This window comes from Mus caroli, unplaced genomic scaffold (genome assembly GCF_978045245.1).
Source record: "Mus caroli unplaced genomic scaffold, Mus_caroli_1 scaffold_12, whole genome shotgun sequence".
Classification (NCBI taxonomy): Eukaryota; Metazoa; Chordata; class Mammalia; order Rodentia; family Muridae; genus Mus; species Mus caroli.
Genome location: NW_028227267.1, coordinates 58,556,269 through 58,574,416, shown reverse-complemented (window position 1 = coordinate 58,574,416; position 18,148 = coordinate 58,556,269). Strand labels below are relative to the sequence as shown.

Sequence of the window (18,148 nt, the reverse complement as noted above, 5' to 3'; positions counted from 1 at the left end):
AATTAACCTGACAAAGCCTCAAGTCATCTGAGAAAAGAGCCATAACTAAGGGACTGCCCAGGTCAGGCTGGTGTGCGGGTCTGTCATTGGGGACTCTCTTGATTGTTAACTGACTTAAGAGGCCCAGCCCACTGCAGGCAGCATCACTCCCTACACAGGCTATATGAAAAAATTAGCTTAGCCTGAGCCTGTGACTGAGCCAGTGTACAGCATTCTTTCATGGTTCCTACCTCCATCTTCCTGCTTGAACTCCTGCCTTGACTCAGTGATGAACTGTGACCTGTAAACTGAGCCCTTTCTTTCCCTAAGTTGCTTTTGGTCATGGTATTTGTTACAGGATCAGAATGAAACCAATACACACACACACACACACACACAATGATTTGAGCCATCAACAGCAAAATGACTCCCATTCTTCCCCTTTCTAGGGAGTCCTCACTCTATAGACTCACCTTTTCCTTTTTGACTGAAAGTCTCTTCTCCATGTCCTAGTTTTCTACAAATCAAGTCTAGTGAGAGAGTAGCTGCACAAAGCTGCTGTTCTCTCTTCCATTGTTCTGGGGATTGGGGGGTGGGAGACAGTTTCCTTCCTTCCTCCTGGCTAGTAATGTATTTGTGCTTCACCCAGCCTCAAACTATAGGCTAATAGAAGGACTTTGATATCAATGTGGCCAGAGCATTGTGGGTGAGGAACTGAGCTTCCAAAACATCTGAATGTGTAGGGAAATTTAAGAACATAGCTCATTTTATAATACTGTATGTAAAGTAGAATGTATATATATATATATATATATATATATATGTATATATATATATATATATATATGAGGAGAAGAAGAACTATCAAAGGTAAGACGTGTGATAGTTTTGCCTGGTAAAACAATATTTGGGGCGAATTAAGCAGTAAGAGAAACAGGCATTTGAAGTCTGAAGCTTATTTGACAGAGCCCTTCCTTTGATATGTGTGTGTGGGGGGGGCGGTGGCACAGAATGACAGCAAGTTCAAGGTCTGTAGGAACTATATGCAGAGTTCAAGGTCAGCACGAGAAAGCTGCCTCAAAACAAAAACAAGAAAAGGGGGTAGGCTATGAAGGCAGTGGTGGAGCACTAACCAAAATGTGGGTGACTCTAGATTCATTCCTCAGCAACAGGAAAGAGGGGATAGCTTGTGTTTCTTCTCTGTAATTATTTTTATTATGTTTTTATAGCAAGCTTTTGTTCCTTTCTCTGTTCTTGTTTTATGCAGAAATGCAAATGATTGCGTATGGCCAAAGTCTTAAGAGTGTGTAAGTGGAAACAAAGTGAATACACGGTGAATATAAGCCTAATATGCAATGTGTTAGCATTTAAGTAAGTCCAGTACAGAAAGAAAAAGCAGAACATGAAACTATAAATAGAAATGTAATTAATGGACAGACTTATTTAGTAGAGTGAATAATAATTTAAGGTTAACAGTTACCAAAAATGCCTGGACCAGAGTTCTTTATTCTTAGTTCAACCCAGTGGCTGGCTAGCCAGTCTTTGACTCCCTTCACATGGGTAGCTACAGCAAGACAGGGTGGTGACTGTGACCTCAGACAGCAATAAAGGGAGTGTTGAGATCCTCACTATTGCCACCAGGAACCTCAGCAGCAGTGATCTACCAATTTCTTAACCATGACTTCGTTCTTGATGGTGAAGGCTTTGTCCAACAGGAAGAAAGAAGTTCCACCATGTTTTTATTGCATCTTGCTTTTACTAATAACTTAGACGAATTTTTGTGCACATCTGAAGTATTTTCAGCACTTCCTTGAAGAGACATGCTTCTTCCCTGCTGGAGTTCCAGGGGAAACTTCTACTTTTGCCTGTCTTCTCCTCTCTCATATAGAAACCATTTGTTGAGGTCATATTAGGGTCCAGGTGCTTGCTGACTCAACATGTTGTGGGTGGTGCTTAGCTGGGTAAAAAGAACCCCACTTAGGGTCATTCTGGGGGCTTAGAGGGTGACCCCCAGACTTCCTGTCCTGAAGGAGGTTTCTGAGGAACTAGAGTCACCCTCAGTGCTATCGGCACTTTCCTTAGGGCTCCCAGATCCTTGACAAGTGGTCAGCCACTCAAACCATACAATGGCTTTCTTTAAAGTGTGTTACTAGAGTACCTAGGTCCACAGTTTACTTGGAGGTCAATCATTGCCCTCATATGTTTTCCATTGGTCACTGGGGCAGAGTTAGCTTACTGAAGGTGCAGAGGTCATGTTCGTATCTTTCATCTCTCCATCCCAGCAGCTCAAGGAACGCAGCAGTAGGAAAAGCTTTCCCAGTGCCCCCGGTGACTGGAGTAGTTCAGTTTCATCCTGGGCAGCAGAGTCTGGTCATTGTTATCCTTGCAGTTACATGCTAACTCTGCTCTTGCTCCCTCCTTCCTCCATTCTCATCTTTCTTTAGTTACATGAGAGTTTTGTGCAGTGTGATTTCATTGTGTTCTCCCCATCCCTCATCTCTTCTCAGATCTGCTTCCTCTTCCTTGTCCATTTGACTGTGTGTCCTCTCTTTTAATAATCTATCAAGTCCAGTTTGCACTGCCTATACACTCTTGGATGTGTGTTCCTCCACTAAAGCAGTGTAGACCTACCAGGGGTCACACTCTTAAAGTCAACTCACTCTTTCACTCTTGGCAGCTATTAATCAAACAAACTCTGGAACTAGGGGTTGGCTGAGCCACCTTCCCTCTCCATGCTGGGGTTTTGTCTGGCTTGAGCTTATACATGCTATCACAATTGATGTTAAGTTCCTCGTAGAACTTCCCTGGATACCCAGAAAACCATTTAATTATAGTCATACACTACTGCTAGCTCATATGATCTTTCTGTTTCTTCTTACACAATAATCCTTGAGCCTTGAAAGAAGGAGTATGATATAAATGTCCCATTTAAGGCAGAGAATATAGCTAGCTTTTATTCTCTATAGCTTGGCCAGTCGGAGGTCTCTTATATTAGTCATCAACTGCAAATAAAAGGTTCTCTGTAAAGGATTAGAGCTAGATAAAGTACCCAAGGAGCTGAATGGTGTCTGCAACCCTATAGGTGGAACAACAATATGAACTAACCAGTACCCCCAGTGCTCGTGTCTCTAGCTGCATGTGTAGCAGAAGATGGCCTAGTCGGTCATCATTGGGAGAAGAGGTCCTTGGTCATGCAAACTTTATATGCCCCAGTACAGGGGAATGCCAGGGTCAAGAAGTGGGAGTGGGTGGGTAGGGGAGCAGGGCAGGGGGAGGGTATAGGGGACTTTTGGGATAGCATTTGAAATGTAAATGAAGAAAATACCTAATAAAAATTTGAAAACAAAAAGGGATGAGAGATGCATTCATCTGTGGGCATAAATAATAAGTCATTAGAAGTTGGTTTACTACTGTGTCCATTCAGTAGAATAATGGTAGTAGGATCCTCTGTAGGGCCTATGATTTGTTTAGCTATGGACTCTCATTTTAATAATAGTACCAGACATGGGTTTCTTCTTTGGAGTAGTCCTTAAGTCCAAGCTGAAAATGGTTGGTTACTTCTGTGATGGTCTTGCCATTACTACACTAGTGTGTGTGTGTGTGTGTGTGTGTGTGTGTGTGTGTGTGTGTGTGTGTCTTGCTAGGTCAGTCATTATTATAAGCTCACAAGATTCACAGCTGGGTAAAAATGGTAGTTCGTTTTCTTCTCTACTAGTGTTCCTGGTACCTTACAGCACTATGAGAGCTGGCCAGTAGGGATGAAGCTTCCAGGTTAGTACCAGATTGACTTGGCCATGTTCTGACTCAAGCATGCAGTGTCTCCAGCAATAGGGTTTGCCATCAAGTTCTGGGGAATTGGCAGTAGCCTATGATGTTTGTGGGTCAGGAGCCTTATATCCAGGAATTACAAAAGAGGTGACCCATTCTTGGCATTGAACTTTTTTGGGGGGCCTGTATGATCTAGTTGGGTAGCTCCATTCAAGCTCTATTTCTACAACTTGTGTATGTACGGATTTTAGGAAGCTCCCATAGTCGTAGGTTTCCATACGACTTTTTCACAATTCCTTTGGTATTATCTCTTCCTGTATTTCCTTGATCCCTATCTCCCATGGCACGCCCCTGTTTAAACCTTCCTGTTCAATGGAAATCTTCTTTAACCCTTTATATCACTTCATTCGATCTCCCATCTCCTGCAAGCTCCCACCCACCCCCAAGTTCCCTTACTAATTTTCTGTTCTAAATGAAACACACATACCTAAAAATTCACAATTAACACCCACAATTGACCCAGCCAGCATTTGCCTTTCTAGCCTGGCTTACCTCACTCGGACCATTTCCTGTTTCATCCATTTACTTGGGAACTTTATAATTTTATTTTTCTTAGTAGTGGGATAACATTTCATTATATAAATGGTGTTCATTTCATTAGATATTCATCAGTTGATGGACATCTACAGTTTTTCATTTCCTGGCTCTTGTGACTAGGAAGGTAGTGAGCCTAGATGAGCAGGTATTTCTAAAGAATGATGTGGAGTCCTTTGGGTGAATGCCCAAGAGTGATAGAGCTGGATCATGTGGTAGATCTATCTCTAACTTTTGGATGAATCTTCATACCAACTTCCAGTACTAAGTAACCAACTACTTTGATATATCCAGTTAGAGTTGATAAAATTAAACAAAACAAAACAAAACACCCTCAAACCAAACAAAAACAAAAACACTCCAGAATGGCTGTATTTGAGGAAAAGCAACACTTATTTTTTGTTGTTGTTTTAAAAGAAAATATCTGCCAAATATATAAATCCAAGTAACTATAATTCACGTATCTTTCAAAAGTTCTCCTGAGCAGAGGTGACACTCTAATGAGAAGTGGCTAACTGGGCTTCCAAGCCCTTGGCCTCAGTGCCTATCCTGAGGGTGACTGTGCCACTTCCTCGTGCAACTGAAAAGCTTTGTGTGTACACATGCCTCCCGTTTCACCATACATCATGGTCCCAAGATGTGGATGCCCAAAGCTCTTCAGACTGATAAAATGGATACGCTTTTCTGCCTCTACCAGAAAAAAAATCTGTACTGAAATCAGCTCCCCCTCCCCCTGCACACACAGAAGGATGCAATGGCTATAGAGGGTGTGAGAAGCAATGGAGCCTCTTGGTACCTCTGCCTTGATTTGGGATGGGCATCAACATCAAAGTTGGCCCTGTAGCTCAGTGGATAGAGTCCTTGCCTTCATGCGCAGGCAGTAGCCCTGGGTCCCATTCCTAGCACTATGTAACGAGGCATGGTGACACATACTGACAATCCTACAACTCAGAAGATAGAGACAGGAGCGTCAGACGTTTAAGGACATGCTCAACTATGTATTGAGTTTGAAACCACCCTGAGTTACATGTGAGACCCTGCCTCGAAAAGGAAAATATCTTAAATTCTCTTTTAAATGTTTGTCAGGCTTATTTTGGGTGTCAAGGACAATTTTAGGTAATGGAGGGATTAAATCAAGGGACACACTCCTGATCTTTAGACTTGGTCATGTAGGAAGCATTGCACAGTGGGCCTTCATAGGTGTCAGAAATGGTCCAGGCTCAGGCAGGTGCCATGGAGCTTGGAGTGAGATGGGGGTAGATGCAGGCTTGGAATAAGCAGAGACAATGAGTGATTCTTGGAAAAAAGAGGAACCAAGCTGGCCAGGTTAGAAAAAGTGCACCCCCTTCTGGTAGAGGGAGCCTGTGGGAGGTGGGAAGGGGCTTGTGTGCAACTGGATGAGTGTATGTAGCAGGGGCCTGGCTGGAGAGGGGAAGGAGGAAGAGCCAGAAGTGTCCAGCTAAGCAGTTTGGATGCAGCTGAGGACACTGGGGGAGCTGGGAGGGATGAGCGAGAGGGACAGATGGTCAGGACAGGATGTACACTCCAGCCTTCCACGTCTTTTTGTCCCCAGTTCGGCTGTAGGCGTGCCTTACTACTGTAAGAAGTTCTTGACAGAACAGTGTACTGTTGCTTAAATCCACCCCATCCCCTTGGCCTGAGCCTTGTCTTGATTGAAGAGCTTCTCATTTCTCCTGTGACTGTCATGACTCACCCTGGACTCTAAGGTCAACTGGGACAACCACAGTTGACCAATGTAAGACCCATCATGTCTCATGTTTCATTTCTGTACTGAATCTAGAAAGCGCTGGGGAGCAGTGATTTCTCAGGAGAAATAGGAGGCAAATGGTTAAAAGATAAGATGCCCACAACCTGCTGGGGCTCAAGAGCCTGCATTCTTTCTTTTATTTTCAAGTTATTCTGATCCAAGGGGCCAACCCTGGCTTGATGCATTGACAGTTTGCATATCACTACATGTAACTCACTAATGAGGAACTCTTGATGTTCCAATGAAGTATCCATTAGTCAATGGCCTTAGAGTGTGGAGGTGAGCACTGTGTGTGTGTGTGTGTGTGTGAGAGAGAGAGAGAGAGAGAGAGAGAGAGAGAGAGAGAGAGAGAGAGTGAGAGACAGAGAGAGAGACAGAGACAGAGAGACAGAGAGACAGAGAGACAGAGACAGAAAGAGCGCCTTGGCCTGTCTGTAAGTGAACCCCTGCATGTGTGGAGGTGAGCCCCCAAATGACTTGCATTCATATTCCATAATGCATGTCCTCTCTGTGTCTCCCAGCACTTGCTGTCTCAAGTCCTGATCTCCCTGATATGTCTCCAGCTGTCACTTTTCCGTCTCCCTTCTTAAAAGAACTTCTGCTATCTCATTTAAAATGTCAATTTGTTTATATTTTTTAAAGTAAAACATTGGCAAGAGTACTGGTTTCCCAAAGCAGTTTGAAAGATTGGGTCCCAGTGTGCAGTGGCTGTGTTGACTGCTCCATGCAGGGTTGTAGCTGGAAGCCTTAGCAGTCAGTGTGTCTGCCACCCCAGCAACATGCAGCATGTATACAAACTCAGAAAGATTTGACACTACAGTATTATCAGGCTAGCCTTCAGGAAAGAAGAGGCCGAGTGACCTGGACAGAGGACAGCAGGAGGTCCTCTCAGAGGCAGGGACAGTCACAGTCACACAGATCATCCTCCAAAGGGCCCAAGAATCACATCATCTCCTTTAGGGCCTTCCTCTGCAATTATGGAAATCTATCATAAATTAGGGTCTTGCCTGTTGTGTTCTGGTTCATAGGACCCCCTGTGGTACAAATGGAGAGACCACCTCAACAAAGTGGAGAGTATCAATCAATAAGTGGAGAGTATGCATTGCAGGCAGGGATTGATCTCCAGTGACTGAGTGCTCACCTGCACTTGACGTATCTTTCAGGGCTTCTGCAGAAGTGCAAGATGTCTTCATGACCTACACCGTGTATGATGACACCATCACCATTAAGCTCATCCAAGAAGCCTGCAAGGCTCTGGGTAAGACAAAAAGGCTTGTTTGGGCTTCTTAAGGTTGCTAGAAAAGCAAAAAGGTCACAGCTAATTCTCCTCATTCACGGTTGCTCTGCTATGAAGTTGCTGCAGACAATGAAGAATATTGATATTTTGGCTCCTAGGGGAAATAGCTCAGTTCATGAGTCTGTAGTCACAGTCTTTGACAAGCAATCAATGTGTAATGTCATTTTTGTGGGCTGCTGTTTAAACACACACACACACGATTCATTGACATTGGCTCAGCCATTAAGAGTGCATAATGCTCTTTCTAAGGAACCGAGTTCAGTGTCCACATCCAGGGACTCATAACTCCAGTGTTGGGGGGTCTAACACCAGTGCCCGTATGTATTCTAACACCATGTTTTGGCCTCCTCATACAATGACCTCATAGTTCATAGCCACACATGGATACACATACACACATAATTAAAATAAAATACCAAGACACTGTATTCACAACCATTTACATTATAACATTATGTCTTAAAAAGCTAATAAGCTGGAAAAAAACAAACATTCGCTACAAGTCAGCACATCACAGCGTTCTTGTGCCCAGGGATGCACTTGGCAGTACACCCGAGGAACACTTTAAGCAATGGAATCACCAACAAAAATCAGAAAATGGTGAGCAGGGACTGTAGTGAGATTATGTGCTCCTGAGAACTGAAATAAACACAGAGCACATCGCCTTGCTTATCTTTCCTAGAGACTTGTAAAAGGAAGGGTTTGCTTGGCTTACAGACCCCAGTCCATCATTGAGGGAAGACAAGGCAAGAAATCAAGCAGGGTAGGAATCTAGAGACAGGAACTGGTGAACAGAACTGCCCTTGAACTCCTGGTGACCCTCCTGGGTTAGCCTCCGAAGTACTAAGATTATAGGCAGTAGCCATCATATCCAGCTTAATGGAACTGTGAATAAAACCTCAGAAGATGCCATGACAATGTCTAATATCTTCTACGCTAATCTAAAACCATGAAAGAACAAAAATAATTTAAAATGCACGATTGTGGTGTGAAATACCCTTTCCCAAGTCACACAGCCACATTTTTGCCTTTTTTTAAAAGATTATTTACCAATTTTAAATTTCTAAATATTTAAATTGTTTAGGGTTTTATCATTTCCAACCTATCTCCTCTCCAACCATTCCTGTATCCCTCCCAATTCCTCTTAAATTCATGGCTCCTTCTTTAATTATTATATATACCCCATTAAATCCATTTAGTCTTGCTCATGAAAGCATGCTTAGGGCTGACCACTTGGAATCAGATGACCTAGCAGAGAGCTTGACCCCAGAGAATCAGGTTATCTCTCTCAGCAGCCAGATTGCCTGCCACTCTTCATCAAGGTGTGGAGTCTTCTGAAATTTCTCCCATCCACATTAGCAGATCAATTGATGCTGCCATTCCACAGGTGTTGTTTAGATAGCCATACTGTTGAGCTTTCCCTGGCATATTCAGAAAGCACTGTCTCAAAGCAGATGTTCTATCTCTGGCTTAGACTCTTTGAGATGTTTGCTGAGCCTTGGATGTTGAGATTGCATTGTAGACACATCAAGTGTCTACACCCCAACACCCCATGCAAAGCCCCCACACCCCTTCTAGAGACAATTCTACAGCTCTGAGATTCCAATGGAGGTGAGTGGTCTCTGGGCAAAATCAATCATTTGCAACCATTTGCAATTGCTCCCTCTCTCCTCTACGTAGTCACATTCTCTCTGGAAAAGACAAGGAATGCTAGGTGAGAAGTGTGTGGTGAGAGGTGACCATTGACTGTCTGAGAAGCTGGAGTCTGACAGAGCTTACACTAGTATAGGGCTGGGCAGAATGCTGAAGTTAAGCTGTCTTGTTAAGTTTAATTTGTGGGGTTCTGGCAAGGAGGCAACAGCCTCTGATCTGTTCCCTATTCTCTGCTAAAGGGAACATTCCAGAGCTTAAGAGGCAGCCTCAGTTCTATCCTATCAGCTGTCTGACTTTAACTAGAATTTCCTTGAGAGGAGCGTCTTCTCCTCAGCAATGAACAATACCTCAGGAGGCTCTGGGGAGGACTCAGTTAAAGCACAAAGCAAGGGTAAGCCTTGAAGCAGCATGAGGTAGAGTAGCCTCAGCAAATGTGACTGAATGTTCTTGAACCTGAAAGAAAGGCGGCTACATTGCTATGTATGAATCACTATGTATGAATGAATTTCCTTAAAATTTGAGATGGGCTTTGCTGCTCACTTCAAATGGCTGTGGATAAAATTAATAATAATGCTCTGAGTCCTTTGGTCAGTGGTCAGTAAACTGTCTGCAATGGAGCTTAGAGGCCAAACCTGGGACCCTATCTGGTTTGTAAATAAAGTTTTATTGAAACATAGCCATGCCCATTTGTTTTTGCGGTGTCTGCCTTTTGTGGTATATTGTTAAAATTGAGTTGGCCCAATGGAACCCATACAGATTGTGATGCTTAAAGTATTCCACAAGTACCTTTTAGAGAAAACGTCTGTCATTTCATAGTCCAGAGAATGGGTCACCAACAAATAGCTTGTTTTTGAAGGCTCTCTCTCTCTCTCTCTCTCTCTCTCTCTCTCTCTCTCTCTCTCTCTCTCTGTCTACCATTTTGAACTAAGAGCTTCTGTGGACTGAATTGTGTTATGACAAAATTCATGTCTTTAGGTGTTGGCTGCCAGGGTGCTGGTAGTTGGAAAAATAACTAGGTTTAGATGTAAAGTGTTCCACTAAGAATTGACACTAGAGGCTCACCCTGTCTCTTCTTCCACATGCGGGCAGAGCAGGTTCTGTGGTTAAAGGCACGCCTGTGCTGTGCTCTTACCCAGTGCCCTCAGAGACAAAGACTAATGAGTATCTAGATCTTCAGCATGACGTAGAGCATTTGCCCTGTGAATTTGGTAACTACACTGCAGATAACAGCCTGTGCGGTTTTTGGGGACGATGCTTGTAGACCACTTGGCCCATGAATTTTTTGTAATGATGCTGTACAATACTCTTCAATGTGGCAGCAGTTTCAGGGGGAGATGCTGTCACACACCTGTCCTGGCCCTGTTTCCAACCCAAACAACACATTTAGAGGCAGCAACAAGTTTGTAGGCCTGTGAGGGGACAGGACTATGTCAGACATTTTTTTTATTTTTATTTTTGTGATTTCTAGAAAATCCATTGGTCCTATTTCAAAAGAAAGGTAACCGTGACAGGTACATTACACAAATAGAACATTGGGATCATGAATTTCAATACACAGGGGGTTGGGGGAGCAAACTTCTTCCTGTACAAAGGTGAGCACTTGAATACAGACCCCTAAAGCTTTAGTAAAGGCTGGCATGGCCACATGAGGCTATAACCCCAGTGCTGGGAGGTTGAGACAGTCAGATCCTAGGGCCTCACTGACAAGCCTATCTGGCCTGACCAAAGAGGTCCAGGTTTAGTGAGAGACCTCTGGCCCTCACACACATGGGTGCATGTACCTTCAGATACATGCATACCTGTTGCTGAACCCAAATAACTCTACAGAAATTGTCCCTGCAATGGAGGAATGTTCCTTGCTTCCTGCTCCACTGTTCTGGGCTCCCAAATGAAAGACACACACACAGACACAGACACACACACACACACACACACACCCTTATATTCTAATATGCCCAAAACATCTCAATGATTGGGCCACTTCTAAACCTTTACATGGCCAATACACCAACACACTCTGCTCCAATATTCCTGAGTTATAACTTACTAAAACCTATATTCCATCTTGGTTGTCCCAGACCCAGACCTGCAGCTCTCCTGGGCCACCATCCCCGATTTTTTTTGGGGGGGGGTGAGACAGGGTTTTTCTTTATAGCCCTGGCTGTCCTGTAACTCACTTTGTAGACCAGGCTGGCCTCGAACTCAGAAATCTGCCTGCCTCTGCCTCCCGAGTGCTGGAATTAAAGGAGTACGCCTGACTCGCCTTCCCCAATTTTTACACGATGGCTATGCTCTCTCTTCTGCACTTCCAAGACCTGGTATATCCTTCCTCCCAGGCATGGAGGTTAGCTCCTTCCTTGGTCCCTTGCCTGGACATCTAAAAGTCCCTCCTCTGTCTCTTGCCCAATCAATGGCCTCTGGCAACTTTATTTACCAATCAAAACCAACTGGGGGCAGGGACCTCAGCATCTTGCGGATGTGTGCAATTTTGGGGATCCAATTAACTTATTACAAGCATTAGACCAACTCCACAACACATACCCCTACTCCTTCTCCCTCTCTGTCTCTCCTTTTCTCCCTCTTCCTCCCTCTCTCTCTCCCCCTTTTCCTCTCCAAAAACAAACACAAGTGATTGAAATCATGGTGTTGTTGGGAAGCTTGCAATTTCTCTGTATTTGCACAACTGCCATGAGTCAGTGAGAGGGAGGCCCAGCCAGGACATGCATTTTCACATTTAATAAATTATGCTGGTCAGTTGAGACTGGCTCCATCCTTTGGCAGAGAGAAAAACATGTTTCATCACCAAGAAGCTGGTGCTGTGCCTTCCAAGTGGTCTCTAGGAAGTCATTCCCCTCCCTGTTTAAAGTGAGTTTTGGGACTCTTCCACAATTCTGTGAACTGCATAACTCTGCTTTCTAATTAGCATAATCAAGATGGGACCAGATGGCAGGTTGAGCATTGGACAAGTAATTGTTCTGTGTAAGACTAAGTGCCTACTTAGGTTATTAGTACATAGTTATTAGTGACCTGAAGTAAAGACACCCAAAACAGCTCCCACCAGGCACTTGGCACAGCTGTGCCTGTCTAGACATTGCCTGCTAAGAAGTCCAGAGTAAAATGCATTTCAACAGTGAGCCATCAGCAAATGTCAACAGCCCTTCCCCAAACTTACTTCAAAATAAGAGTACCAACAGGAAACCTAAGATTAAAAATGTACAAAGCCAGAAGCCAGTCATGCAGGCTAGGATACACAGCCAACAGTAAATGGAGACCTAAACAAGGGTCTCAATATCCCAAGACCAGTGCAGAACCTCTCAGGCTGGAGGACACATTGACACTGGCCCAGTGTGCACTTTGGGAGTCAGACAGAGGTGGGCTGGCCTTCAGCTTTATGTCTCATAAGGATGAGCCTAGTGTCATCCTCTTTGGTAAAATAGCAGTGACACCTGTGATATCAGAGATTGTCCTAGAGATCAAATGAAATAATGAAGCAAAGTGGGTACTTGGCAGAATAGATTCTTCTTCTCCACCTCCACCTATCATCTACCTATCCATCCTCTATCAATCGCGTACCTACCATCTATCTAATAATCCTCTATCTATCTATCTATCTATCATTCTATCTATCCATCATCAATCATCTATCATCTGACAATCATCTATCTGTCTGTCTATCTATCATTCTATCTATCTATCTATCTATCTATCTATCTATCTGTTTCTATGTCATCTATCTAGCTATTATTGATCTCTCCTTTACTATCTAGTTATCTATTATCCTATGATGGCCTTCATGGTCTTATGTCATATCTTTGTGTGTGTATGAATGTGGTGTATGTGTGCACTGTATGTGAGAATGTCTTGCTCTATCTTTCTCTGTCTTCTTTTTTGTGTCTTTTTAATGTTTTACATTCATTTATTTATATTAAGTGTGTGACCCTGCCATGACTTGTGTGTTAAGGGGTCAGAGGACAACTTATGGGCGTCTGTTCTTTCCTTCCTCCATGCAGATCCTTACCAAACTCGGGTGATGGGTTCTTGGCAAGTACCTTTACCCAGTGCACTGCCTTGCCTACTCATGCTTAATTCTTTTAAAGACAGGGTCTTCCAGTGAACCTTGAGCTAGACTGGTGACCAGTAAGCCCCAGTGACTCCTGTCTCTGCCCTCCACAATGTGTGTGTATGTGTGTGTGTGTGTTTCTTCTCTTATATTAGAAATTGAACCTCAATCATCTCACTTGTTAGACAAATGCTCTATTACTGAGTTATATTCTAAGCTCTCTAGTTTTTATTTTGTGATAAGGTCTCACTATAGGTTACCTAGGGTGGCTGTGAACTAGCTTTGTGTTTGAAGTCCACTTGATCCCTGAACTGGTGATCCTCCTGCCTCAGTCCCCTGAATAGCTGAGATTACTTCCTGAATATTAATTTGCATTTGTTTTCTTTCTCGGCATTCTCCTCTATCCTTATTTACACACATGAAACTGCAAGGTGATTCACAGCTCTGGAGCTATTCATAGAGTCCAGCCCCCTACTCTTCACAACTCTTGTCTAGACCCCATTCCCCCTGGGGTCTCTTAGGTAACTAATCTCAAAAGCCCCCAGTTTATACTGTTGGTGTTTAATTTGTACAGATAAAGCCCTCCCTTTTTAAAACTTTGCCTCTCATAGCCAAGGATGCAAAAATTCAGATACTAGAGATTTTGTTTGTTTGCACTGGCAAATAATATTTTAAAGGTGATGTGTTTCTGGCTCTCTCTCTTCCCATTTTCCATCTGTCTCTGGTCTCCTGTGAATCTGCGGGCACTTAGAATCCTAAATTCACAGAGGTGAAACTGTATACAAAAGTATGACAGCTGTTGATTTAAAAAAGAGGCCTTTGTCCCCTCTCAGACAGGCATTCTGCACTAGGAATCCCAGAAGCAGCTCAAGGCCAGCACATATGGCAGCTTCTCACCAAAGCCCAGGTTGTGGTTTAAGGAAGTTAGCCTCAGATGGATGTCCTGTCCTGTTAACAGTGCCAAGCACCCAGAGGCAAAATTGCTAGAACCGAAACAGCCAACACTGTGGGTTTCTGCTACCCCAGGTTTTCAGCTTTAAGTCAAAGGAACAGGTCCCCAGGGAGAAGGAGAGGGAGCAAGTCACAGTTCCTGGCAGGTGACAGGATGCACCTGCATAGAGCACCAGGCTGCACACTGCATAGGCCAGCTGTTCCATCTCAGCTTGAATGAGCTGAATTCATGCAACAGGGAGGGGTTGGAGAAAACAGAAACTAACAGTCCCACACCTGTCTGCATACTTCCCCGGGTTGGAAAAGACCCAAATAGAATGTATTTCAGTTCACTTAGGAGTGAGCAGGTGGCTCCTGAATTCTGGCATAGACAAGTTTGTTGTCAGATGGAAGGGACAAAAGAGACAATTCACACAGGCCCTGGTTTTCTCCCACCCTTCCATCCATACCTTTGTCTAGACTCAGAAGACCTAGCTAGTAGTCTTGGCAAAATATGTTTGATTTATCTGTGCAAGATTCCAGAAGAATTATCTTCCCAGAGATCTGGCTATGAACAGAGAGCTGCAAGGAACCTGCTATTCTGACGTGTGTGTGTGTGTGTGTGTGTGTGTGTGTGTGTGTGTGTGCACCTGTACATGCACATATTATTAGGGATTGAGCCAAGGGGGCTCATGTGTGTTAAGTGTCCCTCTACCACTGAGCTATATCTCTATCCTTTTTATTTTCCACTTTCAGATAGGTACTTACTAGATTGTTCAGGCCAGCCTTGAATTGACTCTATAGCTCAGATGTGCCAAAAGTTTGTGATTCTCCTGCCTTGGCCTCCTGAGTAGCTTATAGCTACATACAGGCTCGCACCATAAGGCTTTCCTGTTCTGAGCATGTTAAGTGAGCAAAGACTTGGAAATAAGAACCGCTCTGCATTCCTGGCAGTCTGTAGTACTCTTCATGGAAGTGCTCTGCTGAGCAGGACCCTCCTCACTGTGAGCTCCAGGTCCATCGGGAGAAACAGAGTCCTCAAAGGATACAGTCAGGAACTATGGCTCCAATAGGACTCCCAGGGATGCTCTTCAGCTCCACCAGGAGTCAGAACCCTGCCCTAAGTAAGTGAATGTTCTCAGGGATCTCCATGCTGGCCATACCAGTGAAGTCTTCATTCTCTGTCCACAATGACAGCGAGAGCAGCCTGTACCTTGTTGGGCTGCGGGATGTGGTGCAGAGGACATGGGATTCAGTCAGAGTCTCCAACTAACAAAGAGATACACTAACAGGATCATCTATTCCCAAGATCCTAGCATACTCTGAGAAGAGTAACTGATTATATAACATTGCTGGGATACAATCTGTCCCCATCATGAGATGGGAAATAGGGAGACTGGGCCATGCTCCTGTAAGGGTCTATGATTGCCAGAAGAATGATACCCTAGATTCGAATAGTTTGTAAATGCAAAGAGTGGTTTGTTTGTTTCTGCAGGTCCAGCGTGTTGGTGTCTACCATCTACAAAGATGGAGAGACCCCGAAGTGCACTCGCAGGCCAGATTTAAAGTACATTAGGGGAATTTTGGAGAGGTCTATCTTTTAGGGACATTCCAGAACCATTGCTGGGATCTGGGGGGGTTGGAAACTGTTGACTGTTGCTGAGGAAGTCTGGAAACTGCTGCTGACCCATTATCTTTGCCTCAGGCCAGGTGGTGGGGCAGCTTCTGAAGCCAGGGCTTGCCCAGTTCTTGGAAAGAGATTTGGGCCTAGTCTCCTGAACTGCCAGTTTGAAGCCTGTTATGGAGTCAGCCTAGCCTGTCCTCAGTCTACCTACTGTAGCTCTACTTCAGGAATGCATCCGGCACTTACTTTGTTATCTAGCAACAAGACAAGACAAAAAAAACAACAACAAACAAAACAAAACAAAAATCGAGGTAGGCCTCGGTTGCTGTTCACAAGAATTCTCTGAGAGGAAGACAGAAATGCAACACTCAGGGAGATCCCAGTCAAGGTGTCCTGGAGATAGGGAAATTCTCATGGAGAATGTCAGGTGAAAACAGCCCTGAAGGGAGGAAGACAGGGGCTTGGTGAAGCTGAGAGGGAAGGGGGTGAACAGCACAGCTGTGTGCTCTTTTCTTATGGGTGAATTTTGAGCAGAATCACTTTGCACTGAAGTGCTAGTCAGTTCTCAGAAGCAGCCCTTAATTCCACAACAGCCTGTTGTTTGAAGGTGTGTAAAGTGATAGGAGATCTAGCCCTGAGTTAATCTGGCTCGGGATCAGTGGTCAAAGAAGTGTTATCTCTACAGCTCTCTCTTGGGCCACTGGGAAATATCTCTCTTAGATGTGACAGAGAAAGGAGGGATTCACGGCTTAGATGCTCCATAGCTTTTTATGATGCCATGTTACACTGAGGTGATTCCTGTCGTGTCACTGATGAGGAAAGTGAAGAATTAGAAGGTCAGCAAGAGCCGGGCGTGGTGGCGCACGCCTTTAATCCCAGCACTCGGGAGGCAGAGGCAGGCGGATTTCTGAGTTCGAGGCCAGCCTGGTCTACAAAGTAAGCTCCAGGACAGCCAGAGCTATAAAGAGAAACCCTGTCTCGAAAAACCAAAAAAAAAAAAAAAAAAAAAGAAGGTCAGCAAGTATCTCATTGGTGGAATTTGAGCATTTGTATATGACTAAAAGCCACCCAAGCCATATCAACACCTTCTAGGAGTCTGACTCAGTGGGGTATGTATTCCACAGATGTATCCATGGAAGCCATTCTGAAGCTCTTTGGCGAATACTTCTTTAAGTTCTGTAAGATGTCCGGCTATGACAGGATGCTACGGACACTTGGAGGAAATCTCACAGAGTTTATTGAAAATCTAGATGCCCTCCACAGTTACCTGGCACTGTCCTATCAGGTAAGGCCATCTGGGCTTTATCTTGGTGGTCCTAGAAGTCAAAAATAGCAAGCTCTCCCCAGTGTCTCCTGCAGAGGAGCTGCACAACCTGTGGTCACTGGCATCAGTGGGCCCAGGAGCTCTCTTAGGGGAAAAGAGGAGAATAAATTCCCACTGGCTTCCTTTATAAATGGGCTGACAAAAAGTCAGAGTTCTAGCCTTGGGGTGGTGGGGGAGGGGAACACGTCTGAAGGATAGATGCAGACGTGAAATAAATCTGAGAAGCCAAACGCAATGGGAGCAAGGACTGAAAGGCAGGTTGTGATGGATCTTCACATCTCTCTTCAGGTCTCCTGGCCTGGGTAGAGCTGATACCATCTTATGCAACCAGATTAGGGTTGGTAAAGTACTAAGGGGCAAAAAACATGGCAGGGCCAAGAGCCAGAGCTGGAAGCCATCCAACACTGCTTAACAAATGGGGTGATGGACTGAGGTGTTAGGAGACTGAATCCCAACCAGGATATGTCCTTCTGGAGTTCATGCCTTGCTGGTCTTGGTAGAAGTTACTGAAAATTCAAATGCCTAGACTTTGTTCTTAGACATCAAAATGCTTTACTGCAAAAAAAGAAAAAAAAATCTTGGTCAGTTATTGGATGCCTTATTTTTCCATAGGATAAATAATAGTTTATTAACTTATGTAAAACAGTTCATTCTTATGGCCCTTTATAACTGACCAAGATCTTTCTTTTTTTTTTGATTTTTAATATTTTTATTACATATTTTCCTCAATTACATTTCCAATGCTATCCCAAAAGTCCCCCATAGCGCCCCCACTTCCCTACCCACCCATTCCCATTCTTTTGGCCCTGGCATTCCCCTATATTGGGGCATATAAAGTTTGCAAGTCCAATGGGCCTCTCTTTCCAGTGATGGCCAACTAGGCCATCTTTCGATACATATGCAGCTAGAGACAAGAGCTCCGGGGTTCTGGTTAGTACATCATGTTGTTCCAACAAGAGGGTTGCAGATCCCTTTAGCTCCTTGGGTACTTTCTCTAGCTTCTCCATTGGGAGCCCTGTGATACATCCAATAGCTGACTGTGAACATCCACTCCTGTGTTTGTTAGGCCCCGGCATCATCTCACAAGAGACAGCTATATTTGGGTCCTTTCAGCAAAATCTTGCTAGTGTATGCAATGGTGTCAGCGTTTA

The 18,148-nt window shown here is 44.2% G+C and overlaps 1 protein-coding gene across 1 annotated transcript in view; it reads left to right on the top strand.

Moving 5' to 3' along the window:
• LOC110309748 (guanylate cyclase soluble subunit beta-2) overlaps positions 1–18,148 on the top strand; it is a 71,991-nt gene that overhangs the window by 16,231 nt on the left and 37,612 nt on the right. Inside the window, exons 4-5 of the mRNA XM_021182478.3 lie at positions 7,273–7,367; positions 16,798–16,958. Coding sequence (XP_021038137.1) covers positions 7,273–7,367; positions 16,798–16,958 — 256 coding nt within the window. The remainder of the gene's footprint in view (positions 1–7,272; positions 7,368–16,797; positions 16,959–18,148) is intronic.